The sequence below is a fragment of the Pavona decussata genome, unplaced genomic scaffold (assembly GCF_977016875.1).
Source record: "Pavona decussata unplaced genomic scaffold, jaPavDecu1.1 SCAFFOLD_309, whole genome shotgun sequence".
Classification (NCBI taxonomy): domain Eukaryota; kingdom Metazoa; phylum Cnidaria; class Anthozoa; order Scleractinia; family Agariciidae; genus Pavona; species Pavona decussata.
The window spans coordinates 44,440-60,047 of NW_028145702.1; the positions used below are offsets into that span (position 1 = coordinate 44,440).

General features: G+C 35.6%; 1 protein-coding gene and 1 long non-coding RNA gene across 2 annotated transcripts; both read left to right on the forward strand.

The window, feature by feature from the left end:
• Positions 1–5,574: 5,574 nt before the first annotated feature.
• LOC146454215 (uncharacterized) lies at positions 5,575–15,265 on the forward strand. The gene is made up of 2 exons (XR_014859300.1): positions 5,575–5,661; positions 13,971–15,265. It is a non-coding gene; the product is annotated as an uncharacterized LOC146454215 (long non-coding RNA).
• Positions 11,574–13,569, forward strand: LOC146454216 (uncharacterized). Its single transcript, XM_085095724.1, has one exon. It carries the CDS (start codon positions 11,680–11,682, stop codon positions 13,459–13,461), a length of 1,782 nt encoding a protein of 593 aa, XP_084951850.1. The 5' UTR covers positions 11,574–11,679; the 3' UTR covers positions 13,462–13,569.
• Positions 15,266–15,608: the final 343 nt, after the last annotated feature.

The following is a 15,608-nucleotide window of genomic DNA, read 5'->3' on the forward strand; positions in this document are numbered from 1 at the left end:
GGCTTGAAATAACAGTGTTTGTATGGAAATCCGATGTCAAATAATTTCCATAAAACATCGCTTCTGAAAAATTCATGAATTGGAAACTTTTGGCACTAGAAAAAAGATTTTAAGAAAAAAATTGGAGGGATGTAACCGTGACGGAAAGCGTCCAGTCGTGTTTTGAACTTTCCATACATTTCCCTGTATTTTTTGACCGCTTAATACACAAAAAGTTGCCTCTAAGACGTTTACGGTCTTTTTATGGAGTTAACATCTTGTTTAGCTTGAAGCAAATATTGTCTCTCATTTTAAAACACAGTCTATGCACTGCTGCAAACAAAGGGAGAAAACTGACTGAGCCTCCACAATTCAAACGCACTATATCAGTGGAGCGAAGCATTTGCAAAAACACACTCGTTATTTAAATACAATTCAAGCCTTTTCAGTATCACTGTGACACGTTGCATAGCTCTATAACACGCTACAACGATAACTAGAGAACTAAAAAACCAAATAGCTGTGCCAAGAAACACTACTGCTTGTGACAAACACTAATATCCGCGCCCGGCATTGCAGCAATTACAGAATGAAGCTCATTGCACGATACAAGCAATGATTAATTCCTGTCCTAACATTACCCAAATCTCAACAAGAAAGGCAGTTAAAACTATCAAGCAGTTAAAAGAGCCAAGCCAAACCCAGCTGAAATGCCCTATGTGGTATAACAACAACGTCGTTGAACACACGGAATAAGAGGTCATACTCAAAACGAAGAGAATTCAAAGAGGAAACTGAAAAATCGTTAGGTGAAAATGACCTCTCGGATGATGAACATATGATGGTTAAATCCAAACCCGCTACAAATACTTGCGAGCAGCGCAGGCTTTTAAAACCAATTCACCCCTTTAAAAAAAAAACCTACTTGTATAAGCTAGATTTAAAAAGGCTAAAACAAGCGCCAGAAAGTGACGTAGGCTTGTCAGTCTTTATTTACACACCGAATTCTAAACCATAGGCAGCCCAAACTGACAAAATCATTATTTTCATAAGAAAACTGGTTATTGGTACTGGCTTTTGCTTCAAAAGATTTTCCAAAATAGTCATTTGGAATTCACATCGAAGGAATATTTTTTTCAGTCAATTAGTCGATTTTCTTGTGATCAGTGTGATGTTAGAAACAAATTGAGTTTTCCTGGAGGGGGCAGCCCCCGCGCTATGTACGGCCCTGTAAAATCTCCACAGTACTTTTTATAAGAAAAGTAACGGGACAAGATAGGAGAATTTCTTCTTTGATATTAGAGGTCCTGTATTAAGCGGTATTAGCTAAGCAGTACTAGCTAACCTTCATGAATGGCTCAATGTAAATAAGCTCAGCCTGAATATTGCCAAAACGGAATTAATGTTAATAGGCTCACGGCAGAGACTGGCTAGTACTACAAGTGGCCATTCACTTACTTTACAAATTGAAGGTCACGAAATTGATAGAGTGCCCCACACCAAATCCTTAGGACTTTACATCGATCAAAATCTTTCGTGGTCCAAACATGTTAATAAGACTGCCAAGATTATCTCCTCTGGCATAGGTGCACTTAAAAAACCGAGGCCGTTCTTTTGCGACGATACAACAACAACAACAACAACAACAACAACAACAACAAGCTTTATTTGCATGACTATAACAAATACAGTATTGCAAAAGCTATTCATAGCTAATTATTGATTCGTTAACTAATTCTTAAGATAACTTAAAATAAAATAAAATAAAGTAACTGAAGTCTTTGCTTATTTTAAACTTTTCATACAGTACAAGTAATCATTCCGGAGAGAAGTTTATCTCTCAATTCGAAGCACGAGGTAACAAATGAAATTAATTGAGTGTTTATAAAATAGTCTGTTGAGTTCATTATATGCGATAGTAAAGTTTCTTTTACTAATAGTCGTGTTAATGGAAGGCTAGGTTCTATTTTAGAAAAGAACATATCTCTTAAAGAAGAGTAACTTGGGCAATCTAATAAAATATGAATTTCGTCTTCAATGGTTTTACGGTTGCAAACATTAGACACCCTTTCATTACGGGGTATGTTGTCGTATCTTCCTGTTTCAATCAAAAGCTTGTGGCTGCTTATTCTTAGTTTCACTAATGCTTTCCTAGAAGCGTTTTTCCTTGTGAGAACTAGGTAAGTAGAGGGGCCAAAAGTTTTTTTGATTGTGTAATAAAAGCTGAGTTTTTGTGAGTGTTGAAGGCTTTGGTGCCAATAAGAGATATATTTCTTTTTCATAAGATCTATATATTGTTGATGTTATTTTCATTCAATGTGTAATAATTAAAGTTGGGGAAATTATAGTATTCACTCATCTTCATGAGACTGGAGTAAAAGCTAGTTTGACCGCTATAATGAAGGTCAACAGATATTCTTAGGGATTGTTTTGCTATAGAATGTTCATCCTTTCCTTGGAGGTAGTGTACGTAATTAAGTATCTTTTTATTTATGTCAACGATTAGAGGAAATCTGCCAAGTTCAGCTCTACATGCAACGTTGGATGACTTATTATGTACTTCTAAATAGCGTTTACAGAAATGTAAATGTGTTTTTTCAATTCTGGAGCCTTCCCACGACTTAAAATCTGATTTAACAAAGGCACCCCACACTTCACTATTGTAGGTTAGAATTGGCTGAATCATTGTGTCAAAAATTTGACATGCAAGTGAAGGTTTCAGTGTACTAAAATCAGTGTGTCGTCTTAGACTAAAGAAAGCATGAAGAGCTTTTTGTCGAAGATGTTCAAGCGAAAGTGTGAAATTTCCGGAAGACGAAATGCGAGTTCCTAAGTAAGTGTAGTCTTGTACTATATCTATTAATTCATCGCCTATGTGAAAGGTATAATCGCATTTTTTTGTGCTTTTTTGAAAAATACAGCAATATTACTATATGGAGCCCTTATTGAACCATAGTTTGATTATTTCTGTCCTGTGTGGGACGGTCTCAGCAACGAATTAGCTGACAAATTACAAAAACTACAAACTCGCGCCATTCGGGTCATAACAAAGTCAGATTACTATTCTAGCGCTACCGCCCTACGCGGTAAGCTGGCACCGGGGATAATCTCTGTACCAGAAGGATGAAGCAAAAATTGAAAATCATGTTTAAAACTTTAAATGATCAGTCTCCGGAGTACCTGAAAGGCCTATTTAAGCCCTTCAGCACGGACTGTGGACTTAGAAATAGTGACAACAAATTGGCTCTGCCTAAGCCTCGTACCGATTTTTTGAAACGTAGTTTCTGCTACAGTGGAGCACATTTGTGGAACAGCCTTCCATCTAACGTCAGAGCCATTAGATCTTTTACTAATTTTAGAAATGAGATAGATCGCCAATTGTCCTCCTCGTACTCCCACACGGCAAACGGGTAAATCAGTTTTAATTTTAAATTTTTGTCTTGTAACTGATGTTTTTACCGTGTCTAAATAAAGTTTATGTATGTGTGTATGTATGTACGTATGTAAGCGGTCACTTAGCCATTCCCCGAGGGTGACCGCTTAATACAGTTTCGACTGTATTTTAATAACTTCTCCACAGTACTTTAATAAGAAAAGTAACGGGACAAGATGGGAGAATTTGTTCTTTGATATTAGAGGTTAAAGGGTTAACTGAGATGAAAAACTGAACTACAACGTCGATCTGTACGGATGCCAAGCCTTGGGTAGAATGAACAATCACAATCATAGATTGAGCGTTTTTAACTCGTGAATGCGCGCATGCGCAATGAACGAGTTATAGCGATAGCTGACTCTCGACTTGGTCGGTCGATAAGTCGATCAGTCGGTTTTGTCGTTAACTTTCGGGCGTGCGCAGTGAATGAGTTTTAAATTCAATTAGTGGAAAAAAACACGCGAACATTTGTTGTTCATGGCGCATCAGGGAATTCTTATTCAATATGTAGAGAATAATTTGACGATCATTTAGTGCAAGAATGGCGATTTTTCGTTCAATCTGAGCAAAGTTTCAAGTTTTTTCAGTTTTTCAGAAAGTCCGGGGTCGTAAATTCAATTAGTGAAAAAAAAAAAAACGTGAAAATTTGTTTCACGACGCGTCAGAATTCTCTCATTCATTCTGTAGAGAATAATTTGACAATCATTTTAGTGTAAGAATGGAGATTTTTCGTTGAATCTGAGCAAAGTTATAGGATTTTTTCGTTTTTTTCTACGAAGTGCGGTTTCTTTCAAGAATTAAAAATAATTTAATTGAAAAATAATTTAATTAAAAAATAATTTAATTTGTCAGTTTTCACGCGAAAGCGGAACGTGCCATGTCACGCATCATTGACGTCGTAAACAAAATTATGCAAATTTCTGGTGAAATGAACACTTTTAAGATCTTGTCAGCTTTCATAGAGGTTTCAAAGGGAAAAAATGTTTCGTTTTCGAAATTTACAACTGGTAATTTATGGGAAAGCAAAAGGACGCGGTCGATAAATAATTCTTATTTAGCAAGAGCTAGTCATATTTCATTATCGGAAGTAAATTAACTTGTTTAAAAAAAATTACGTAGTGTGGTTGTCAGTTTTCAGGGGAAAGGGGGAAAGCGGAAAGCGCCATGTCACGCATCATCATCGACGTCGTAAACAAAATTATGCAAATGTCTGGTGGGTGATGCACAGCAAAAACAGCCTACAGGTGTAGCGAGGGTTTCGAACGAGAGAAAAAGCTTTCTTCTGTTGTGGGTACTTTTTGTTGCATAATGTTCATGTACTTTACTTGAAGAAATGTAAAAATTAAAAGAATACCCCATATACGAAAATGTTCATACAGGATGTGTGATGGAACCTTTCGTATATTTCGTTACGCGGGTCTGTGCCTTGTTGGGGGAGTATTTGGCTTACATCGATCGAAATTGGAGTTTTGATGGTCCCGGATTTTTGCGAGGATTTTTTGCGCTATGGAATGATTTACGGTGCGGTGCAGAAAGTCCAGAGATGCCAACCTCTCAAGATCTGAAATCTGGAGATTTTTTCTTCTGAGCACCCCCCCCCCCCCCCTTATTACCCTACCCTCCCCCCTAAGCAAAATTGATGCACTTACCCCCCCCACCCCCCCCCCCCACCTTATTGGCACAAAATTCGCACAACACTAGAGCTCTTTTGTCCTGCTCTTTAATTGGTTGAACGTTTATCCAATCAGAGAGTCGTTTATATTGCAATGATGACAGCTAATGATGACAAAAAGCGTATTTTCTTGGGTTTCCGTCAAAGTTTGTGGCAGATTGGGTAAGACAGGTACGCATATGTAGCCATGACACAATATTTCTTAAATTTATGGAACATTTGAGTTGAAATACTAGCCTATTATACAAATAAGATGCCAAGTCGCTTTTATCCGGGAGGTTTAGTCACCCGTACGGGAGACCGGGAGATTCGTTCCGTATCCGGGAGACTCCCGGATAATCCGGGAGAGTTGGCATGAGTGGAAAGTCTGGTCATCATAAAAATTTAGTGGATCGGATGGTCGATGGGATGTATATGAAGGTGTGGTAAGCCGCTGACTATCACAGGTAAAAGGGGGCTCATTTTGACAGTATTTGAGTGGCCTTGATCATTGATTTGCAGTTATTCGTAGTCGGCGGATGAGGGTTATAATGTATGGAAGGAAAGTGTTGATAGCTGCTTTGCGCTTGGTATGCAGGTAAGTTTATTACACAAGAGAGATGAATTGTGAAATAATTTGTATGTTTGTTGAATGAAGCTTATTTGGTTGTGAAGGTTAGGTTGATCGAGTGTTGTTCGGGTTTAATTTTTCGTTCGTGCTCGGTTAGTACTCGTAGAAGTCACCTGACAAAGCACATGCTTTCTTGTCACAGTTCGGCATCAGTTTCGGTGGTAGGTGTTGCATGTCGTAGGAGAAATTTGTCGGAAAGGTGTTTTAGCGAAATGGATACGACTAGCGATGGATATGTTTATAGTAAGTCCCTTGTATATTCAGGGACAGAAACACCTGATAAACCCTTTACTCGCCAGGGAGTAATTTCAAAAGGCGAGGAGATGTACCGAGTGTATGTCGAATCCCCCGCTCGCTGGGGCTATGCCATTTGTAAGGAAAGCGAGAAAGTTAGAAACAAATGGAGACAAATAAAAGCCAAATGCAAAGAAATGAGAGCCAAATGCAAACAAATCAAAGTGAAATGTGAGGAAATCAAAGGCAAATATTGTCAAATCTGTGCTAAGTACGAGCGAGTCTTTGGGAAACGCAATCAGTGTTCTGAGTGGAGCTCTCCTGAGAATAGAAAGCACACCGAAAGTGAAAGTAGATTTACCGATTGGGAAACATTTCTAAACACCCCAAGGGATAACGCGGGAGGTAAAATGAAACATAGGATATGGAGGTCAAGGTATGTCTCAAGGTGTATATTGCATTCTAGAAAGAAACGTGAAAGAGAACCTTCTAGAATTCCTTATAAAAGAGTTATTAAATTATTTGGGAAGACTAGAAAGATTCGAGACGCTGTTAAATTATACTTTAAGAAACGAATTCCAAGTTCATCTAAGTTGAAACAAGCGCTTGTCGGGTATAATCGTTATCGTTTGAGTGATCGCTTAGCAAGATCGAAGTCGGTGTTATCAAAAAGATATATTTTCAGGCAAAACTTTTATCTTTCTACTGTGCATGTGAGAACATCGAAGCATAAGAAGTCGCCATTATTATGTATGTTTGTTGATGCGAAAATGTTAAAGTTATTAAATCACCGTGTGGTTCAGAGTTATCCGGTATCTTGTAGAGTTATATCTCTTAGTGGTGATGTTGAAGAGAATCCAGGGCCATCATCAGCATATAGTGTTGCAGTTGGTAATACAGTTTCGCTATTAGAAACTAGGTTGTCTAGATTTGGTAGAAGTGCATTAGATGTTGGAGGAGGTGGTGATTGCTTTTTTCGAGCTGTGTCACATCAACTGTATGGCAATCCTCATTATCATCTTCATGTGCGTAACTTTGGTGTTCAGTATTTAGTGCAGAACCCTGAACAGTTTATAGAGAGTAATACTGAGTATTCATGGCAAGGATATTTGAGTAATATGTCCTGTCAGGGAACGTGGGCTGATGGAATTATAATTCAAGCGGTAGCTAATTGTTTCAATTTATCAATTTATATTGCTGAATCAAGTGAAACGTTTAATCCTGTGACTGTAATTCAAGCAACAAATGTGACAAGAGAATGTAGAAACATTTACATTGGACATATAGGTGAAACTCATTATGTGTCCACTGTAGAAAATAGGAGGTGTGACTTAAACAAGAATTGGTCTGGTGAAAATCTAGTTGAAAAAAAAGTTATTGACAAAAATGAAAAACATAGAGCTTACATGAAAGAATACATGAAAAAGAGAAGAGCTGATGCTGAATTTAGAAAAAAGGAGAGTCAACGTGTCCTGCAAAAAAGACGTGATAATAGTGAAATAGCTAGGGAGAAAAAGACAGAAGCTGAGAAAAAAAGTACAGTGGCAAACCTACAGGTACAATACAAGAGGGAAATTGCTAAAGAATCTAAAAGAAAAAGAAAAGAACAGAACCCTGAGCATGTAAGGGAAATTGACAAAGAATCTAAAAGAAAAAGGAAAAGAGAGAATGCTGAGCATGTAAGGGAAATTGACAAAGAATCTCAAAGAAAAAGGAAAAGAGAGAATCCTGAGCATGTAAGGGAAATTGACAAAGAATCTAAAAGAAAAAGGAAAAGAGAGAATGCTGAGCATGTAAGGGAAATTGACAAAGAATCTCAAAGAAAAAGGAAAAGAGAGAATCCTGAGCATGTAAGGGAAATTGACAAAGAATCTAAAAGAAAAAGGAAAAGAGAGAATGCTGAGCATGTAAGGGAAATTGACAAAGAATCTAAAAGAAAAAGGAAAGAACAGAATCCAGAGCATGTGAGGGAAATTGCGAAACGGTCATTTAGAAAACGAAAGGCAGAAATTAATCGAAAAGATATCTTAATTAGAGTTGCACGTAGAGAAATAGTTGATGATTTCAATATAACTCCAGTAGCTGCTGAAATGGAATTGGAAAATGTAGAACATCAATTAGTAACAGCAACTAGTAGTGGTAAGTTGCAAGGACAGCAAAATAAGGATAATGTGATTGTTATGATAAATTTGTTTCACAATAACATTAAACGTGGTCCAGAATACATTTGTACTTGTTGTGATCAGTTGTGGTATAAGTCCTCTGTAGTGAAATGTGATAGCAGCAAGTACAAGGGGTGTTCACAAAATGTTGTAGAATGTTGTCTCACTGGTTTAAGAAGTGTAGATGACGTTGAATGGATATGCAGAACATGTGACTCAAATCTAAAAAAAGGCATATTGCCCAGCTGTTCTAAAGGCAATAAAATGACATTTCCTGATAAACCTGAGTTATTAAATTTGACACCATTAGAAGAACGACTTATATCACCTCGTATTCCATTTATGCAAATCCGTGAACTACCAAGAGGTGGCCAGTTGTCTATTCATGGGAATGTTGTTAATGTACCAAGTGATGTCAATTCAACTGTTCATTCTCTGCCAAGACTTATGAATGAATCACAAACCATTCCAATAAAACTAAAAAGACGTCTCAGCTATAAGCATCATTACCAGTTTCAGAATGTTAGACCTAAGAAAGTGTTAGATGCAGCGAAATATCTTGTAGAGACAAGTGATTTATTCAAATCTGAAGGCATACAAGTTGAAAATTCATGGCTAGATAATATAAGTTTACAATGTATGAATGAAGACTGGAGTGAGTTTGTTCAAAATCCTGGCGTATTACGTAGTGATTTGCAAATAGATGATATTGTTATGAAGGAGAATTTCACACAGAGTTCATGTGAAAACAATATTTGCAGTGGTAATGTTGTTAATGCAGGCAGTGAAACAGATGATAGTGATGAATGGTGTGAAGTTGATGAACGTCCTTCAGGAGTTACAGATACACTGTTGCAGGAACCAGATGTAGTAGTAAATGCAGACAGAATTATTTCTTTTGCTCCAGGAGAAGGAAACAAACCATTAGGAATATTCATTGATAAAGATTCTGAATATCTATCATTCCCAACTATATTCTGTGGAAAACGGAGAGCTGACAATAAGGAAAGAAAAGTGCCTGTATTATATAGTACAGTTTGCAAATGGGAGTTGAGGTGTCAAGATAGAAGAGTTGCAATGTCTGTTCCAAATATATTTTATAAACTCAAAAAATTGCAAATCAAACGAATTCAGGATAGTGCGTGCATTTCTCTGAGAAAGTGTAAAACAAAGGGAAAAAAGTATACTGCAGGTGATCTGAAGTCAGAAAATTATCTTAATAAGCTTGTACATCTTGATGAAGGATTCAGAGTTTTAAAAAATCTAAGAGGTTCCCCTCCTTATTTTGAGAAATGCAAAAGAGACTTGTTTGCTATGATTCGTCAACTAGGCAAGCCTACGTGGTTTTGTTCTTTTTCAGCTGCAGAAACAAGGTGGACTCATCTTCTTAAAACTTTAGGTAAAATTGTAGAGAAAAAAGAGTACAGTGATGATGAGATCAAACAAATGACATGGGAGGAAAAATCAAATCTTATACAGAAAGATCCTGTGACTTGTGCAAGAAACTTTGATCATATGGTGCAGTTGTTTTTTCGTGACATCTTAAAGAGCAGTGTCATGCCAATAGGAGAAATAGCTGATTATTTTTACAGAGTTGAATTTCAGCAAAGAGGAAGTCCACATATTCATGGTTTATTTTGGGTAAAGGAAGCCCCAGAATATGGGAAAAGTTCAAATGAAGAAATTGCAAAATTTGTTGATAAGTATATCACTTGTCAAAAACCAGAGAATTCAAGTGAAATGGAAGATCTTGTAAATTTACAAACACACAGGCATGCAAAAACATGTAAGAAAGGAGAGCATAAGGTATGTAGATTTAACTTTCCATTGCCTCCAGTGCCAAGGACAATGATTTTGACACCTCTTGAGAACTCCTGTTTTGATGAAGAGATGCGGGATAAGATAAAAGAAAATGCTGACAAAATAAAAGAGGTTCTTGATAGCATGAAATATGGTGAAAACATTACATTTGGAGATTTTCTTAAGAAGTTACAATTAACTGAAGAAAGCTACATCTTAGCTGTAAGACACACCCTAAAGCGTGACACATTATTTTTGAAAAGAGCACCATCAGAAATAAGAATCAACTCTTATAACACTGATTTACTGAAAGCATGGCAGGCTAATATGGACATTCAATATGTGCTAGATCCTTATGCCTGTGCAACATACATACTTTCTTATATTACAAAAGGTCAACAAGGTATGAGTAGACTTCTAGAAAAAGCATGTGAAGAAGCTAAATCTGGTAATAATGATATTGCAAGTAGAGTTAGGCATATTGGAAATAAATTTCTAAATGCAGTTGAAATAAGTGCTCAAGAAGCTGTGTATCTTGTATTACAAATGCCAATGAGAAGATCTACTCGTGAATTTCAGTTTATCAGTACCTCGCCTCCAGATGAAAGGGCATTTTTGTTAAAAAAAACTGGATCAGCTTAAGGAATTGCCTGACAATTCACTTGATATAGAGTCTGACAATATCATTAAACGATATCAAAGGAGACCGAAACAATTAGAAAATTTGTGTTTGGCTGACTTTGTTGCATGGTTTAATTATGTTAAAGATGAAGATACTGATGAGGGTGGTACTGCACCATCAGTCACAATAAGTGTTGATGACTTCTTACCAGAAACTAATTGTAATGACAATATTGATGATGACCCAGTAAATAGCATTAATGTCACTGACCTTGAATATAAACCCAATGAATACAAGCTGAGAGGAGGTATGAAACTTGTAAAACGAAAGAAGTCTAAAATCATCAGATCAGTTAGGTACCATAAAGATAAGGACCCAGAGAACCATTATAGAGAGCAATTAATGCTTTTTATACCTTGGCGAAATGAAAGCACTGACTTGATCAAGGATTGTCAAAGTTTCCAAGAGCGCTTTGAACAGGTTAAGGATCAAATTATAACCAATAGGGAGCAATATGAATATCATTCACAAATATTAGATAAAGCAATGGAGGAGATAAATAACACGGAATGTGAGGATTTTGATAATGTTGCTCCAAATGCAGAGCATATTAATAAACAAGACTGTGTTGTTAAAGATAAATGTAGTGAATTATTTGGTTGCTTTGAGCCTGGCAAAAATAAGCAGCATAGGGAGTATGATTTGCTTAATGACATAGGAATATTTCCAAAAAGTAATGATGAAGTGGAACTTATTACAAAGCGCATGTGTGATGATGATTATTATGGACTTGTCCGCTCTTTGAATGAAAAGCAAAGACAGTTTTTTTATCATGTGTTACATTCAGTCAAAACCAAAAATGAGCCTGTAAGATTGTTTTTAAGTGGAGGAGCAGGAGTTGGCAAAACTACGGTAACCAATGTATTATATGAAGCAATTATAAGATATCTGAATGGGATTGCAGGAGAAAATCCAGATGATATTAAGGTTATAAAAACAGCTTCCACTGGAAAGGCATCGTTTGGCATAAGAGGTAATACACTACACTCGACTTTTAAGATACCTATCAATAGAGGTTTTCAGTATTGTGCTCTGGATAGTGACAAACTGAATACCATTAGGACACAACTTAAAAAACTGAAGGTGATATTCATTGATGAGATCTCTATGGTAGGAAGTGGTTTGTTCAACTTTTTGAATTTAAGATTGCAACAAATAATGGGAACCAAAGAGCCATTTGGTGGAATAAGTGTTATAGCTGTTGGAGATCTTTTCCAGTTGAAGCCTGTTTTTGATAAGTGGATCTTTAAAAATTCTCTTATGGGCTATAATGCTTTAGCAAGTAACATTTGGACAGAGAATTTTATCCTCTTTGAGTTAACAGAAATAATGAGACAAAAGGATGATAAAGAATTTGCTAAGCTACTCAATCGCATGAGAGAGGGAAAGCATTCTAAAGATGATATAAGAATTTTGAAACAGAGACTTCTGAGAGTTAAACCTGAAGATGATCGTTATCCTATGAATGTGCCACATTTATTTTCTACGAATGACCTGGTAGAAGCTCACAACAATGCCTTATTTACCATCTCTCAAACTGATAAAGTTCAGGTCAAGGCTGTAGACATTATAATAGGGGATATTTCTGATGATCTTAAGGAACGAATAAAGCGTAGTATCCCAGATAATCCAACAAAGACAATGGGCTTATTTTCACTACTACCAATAGCCACTGGTGGAAAATATGATGTCTCAATTAATGTTGATGTGGGTGATGGACTTACTAATGGTGCAGATTGTGTAATAGAGAATATTGACTACAGAGTTGAAAATTCTACTAGACCAAGTATTATTTGGGTGTCATTTTCACATGCAGATATAGGCATAAAACAACGTAGAGAAAATTGTCATTTATACAAGGCAAACACAAATAAAAATTGGACACCAGTTTTAGAAGTAACAAGACAATTTCAAATCAATAAAAATAGTAAAGTGCAAATTCTGCGTCGCCAATTTCCTCTGAGAGCTGCTGCTGGCAAGACTATTCACCGCTCTCAAGGTGACACATTAGATGAAGTCGTTGTTGACTTTCCAGCATACAAAATAGAACACATGCATTATGTTGGCTTAAGTCGGGTAAGAAATAGTTCTGCACTGCATATTTTAAACTTAAATGAAAATAAAATAAAGGTTAGTGAGGAAGTTAAACATGAAATGAGCAGGCTAAGAACAGAAGCAAGCCTAACACCCTTAGTGGTATTACACAGTATGGAGTTTCCCCAAATGACAACAATCTTGTTTCAGAATGTTCGATCTCTTCACCTGCACATAGATGATGTGCGAAGTGATTACAACATTCAAAAAGCTGATATTAACATTTTTGTTGAAACAAAACTTTGCTTGTCAGACAGTAATGATATATATGATCTAAGGGGATTTACACTTTACAGAAATGACTTCAATTACTCTAACATAAGAAGTTGTTATGGAACTGCTGTGTACATTAAGACTGATTTGAATTGTATACAAATTCCATTAAGATTCAACTTTAATAATGTAGAAATTACTGTTATGGTTTTAAGGCATCCAATTCCAAACACTTATGTTGTTGGTATCTACCGATCGAAAACAATTGTTACAATTTCACAATTAATTGATGCCCTTAGTCACCTTCATGATGCAGTTTTGACAGAGGCTAGAGGACCTATTATCTTGCTTGGGGATTTCAATGTTAATTTAATGCAGAATACTACAGAAGTAAGGGCTCTCCAAAAATACCTGATAACAGACAAAGGATACACACAATTGATTCATCAGTATACGACTGACTACCAAACACAAATAGATCATATTTATACTAATGTACCACAACTTGTACAATCTTCAGGTACATTAGAGTCATACTACAGTGATCATAAGCCTGTTTTTGTTTCCCTTAAAGGTGTGTGAATATACATTGTTTTTCACACTCAACTTTACAATTTGAAACATTGAATAATATGAGACATTAAACTGTCTTAGCTAAAAGGTAAGTTTTTGATGATACTGTACTTACTAATTTGAATGTACTGTATTGAATAAGGCTTTAAATCACAGAGGAAACAAATTTGTTAATACTTTGCAGAGACAAAGAATATTTTCATCTTTTTAATTAATCTACAAACTCAAAGTTAACTCATTTCCAGAATTTACCTAATGCAACAATATATTTCAAGGGGAAAAAGTAACTGTCAATATTAATTTTCTAAGGGTAAGGAAGGAATGTCTATGTGACATTTCTTTCTACCCTTTGTGCAAGCAAAATTTAACTTGTACACAATTTAAGGTAAGTTGTTGATTTTTAATTTTTAGGGGAAGGGTGGGAAACAAACAAAATAATGGTAACTCTTTCAGTTGCAGTTATACAAAGTGTTGTTATTTAAACTCTAACACATTACTTTTGTTGTTGTGTATTGTAGGTGGAACATTTTATGCTGTGGTGTACGTGACTTTATTGTATGACACTTGTGATAGAGCTACAAACTTACCATTACTGATGAGCATGTGTTATGGTCTTTTCTCCGTCAATGGTGAAGCAGAAATAAGATTGCATCATTCAAAACAAAATGGACACTATGGATACTACCAACTATTTTATTGGAGTTCAAGTTAAAGACAGTGGATGACAGTAACGTAGTAACAATACTCCTGGCAAGACTATATTTTTATGTGTGGTATTTTCAGGAAATCTGCTGAATGTTGAAAAGCTTAAGTGACAATTGGCAAGATGAGAAGTCATTATCAACATTCATGGAAGTAATATGAAAATTGCAACACATCAAACAAACATGCAGTAAAATGAACAATTAACCAAACAATAAATGGTGACTGGAGGGATATTACAAGTATATCAAGTTTACTGTGGTTTGTTACAGTAACAGCAAGTGGCTGTCTGTAGCGTTACACTGAAATAAATGCATGGAATGAAGGGTGACATGTTACTGAAAGAAAACATGTTTGCACATGGATGACTTGAGCAAGTTGAATTTACGTTTAAACATCTATATATCAATATTTCGGAGATTAGAAGACTGTTTTTATATAATTTTAACTGTTCATAGTTATAATAATAATAATAATAATAATAATAATAATAATAATAATATGTTAACGTACAAAACAGTGCAGGTGTTGAATTCTGCATATTGGTTGGTCTAGATCTATCACAAGTGATAATTAATGATTATCATATTTAGCATTTGCAGTTATGTTTTACTTTGTAAACAAGAAAGCCATAAAGGGTTTAATAAGTAGCCTTATTTATTCTCACTGGTGTACCTTGTAGAATTTATTTCTGAACAACCTTTTGCCTGGCACAATTGCGCTTATTATTTGAATGTCATGTCTCACCGAAATATTAGTTAGGAAGTAGATATTGAACATTTCATTTATGAACAATATAAATTAGCCACCATAAAGAGAGTTATTTAATGCTATTTTGAGTGTTGAAGGCCTTCATGATAATGAATCAGAGAATGATGGCTCTGAACAACAAATCTTCTGTTTTAAATTTCATTATGCTGAAAATTGCAAAATCACTCTCCTACAAGAATGAAGTTTTCATGAGAAGCAAAAACAAAATACTTGACAAATTGTACAATAAGATAATCTAAAGTATTTATTACGTTGATGATCGAGATTGTTTTTACATATAATTTGTGGACTAGTGTACAATCATTTTCCAAAATAAAATTGATCAGTGGATTTAAATGGATTTCTTCAGTACTGTTTGTGATCCACCGGTCACCAAAATAAAGTCTAAATGTAGGAAGCTATCATTTTCCAAAGGTACACTGCAAAGTTATCATCATTATAAAAATGTTTGCTAGTTGGTAACTGATAATAGACAGTTGTAACTGAGTGTTGTGTAAGAAATTTTGTTTTCTTGTTTATGCAGTGTGCCCATATCTTTGATAGATGAGTATACTAAGGAATTCTATAAAACTGGATTTTACTGCTTTCCTTTTAGTTAAGCAGTAAGAAGGACAACAGAAAGCATTTTTATGCATGTTGCTGAATCTACCTTTTATCAGCCATTGTAATGTGACTTGGACCAC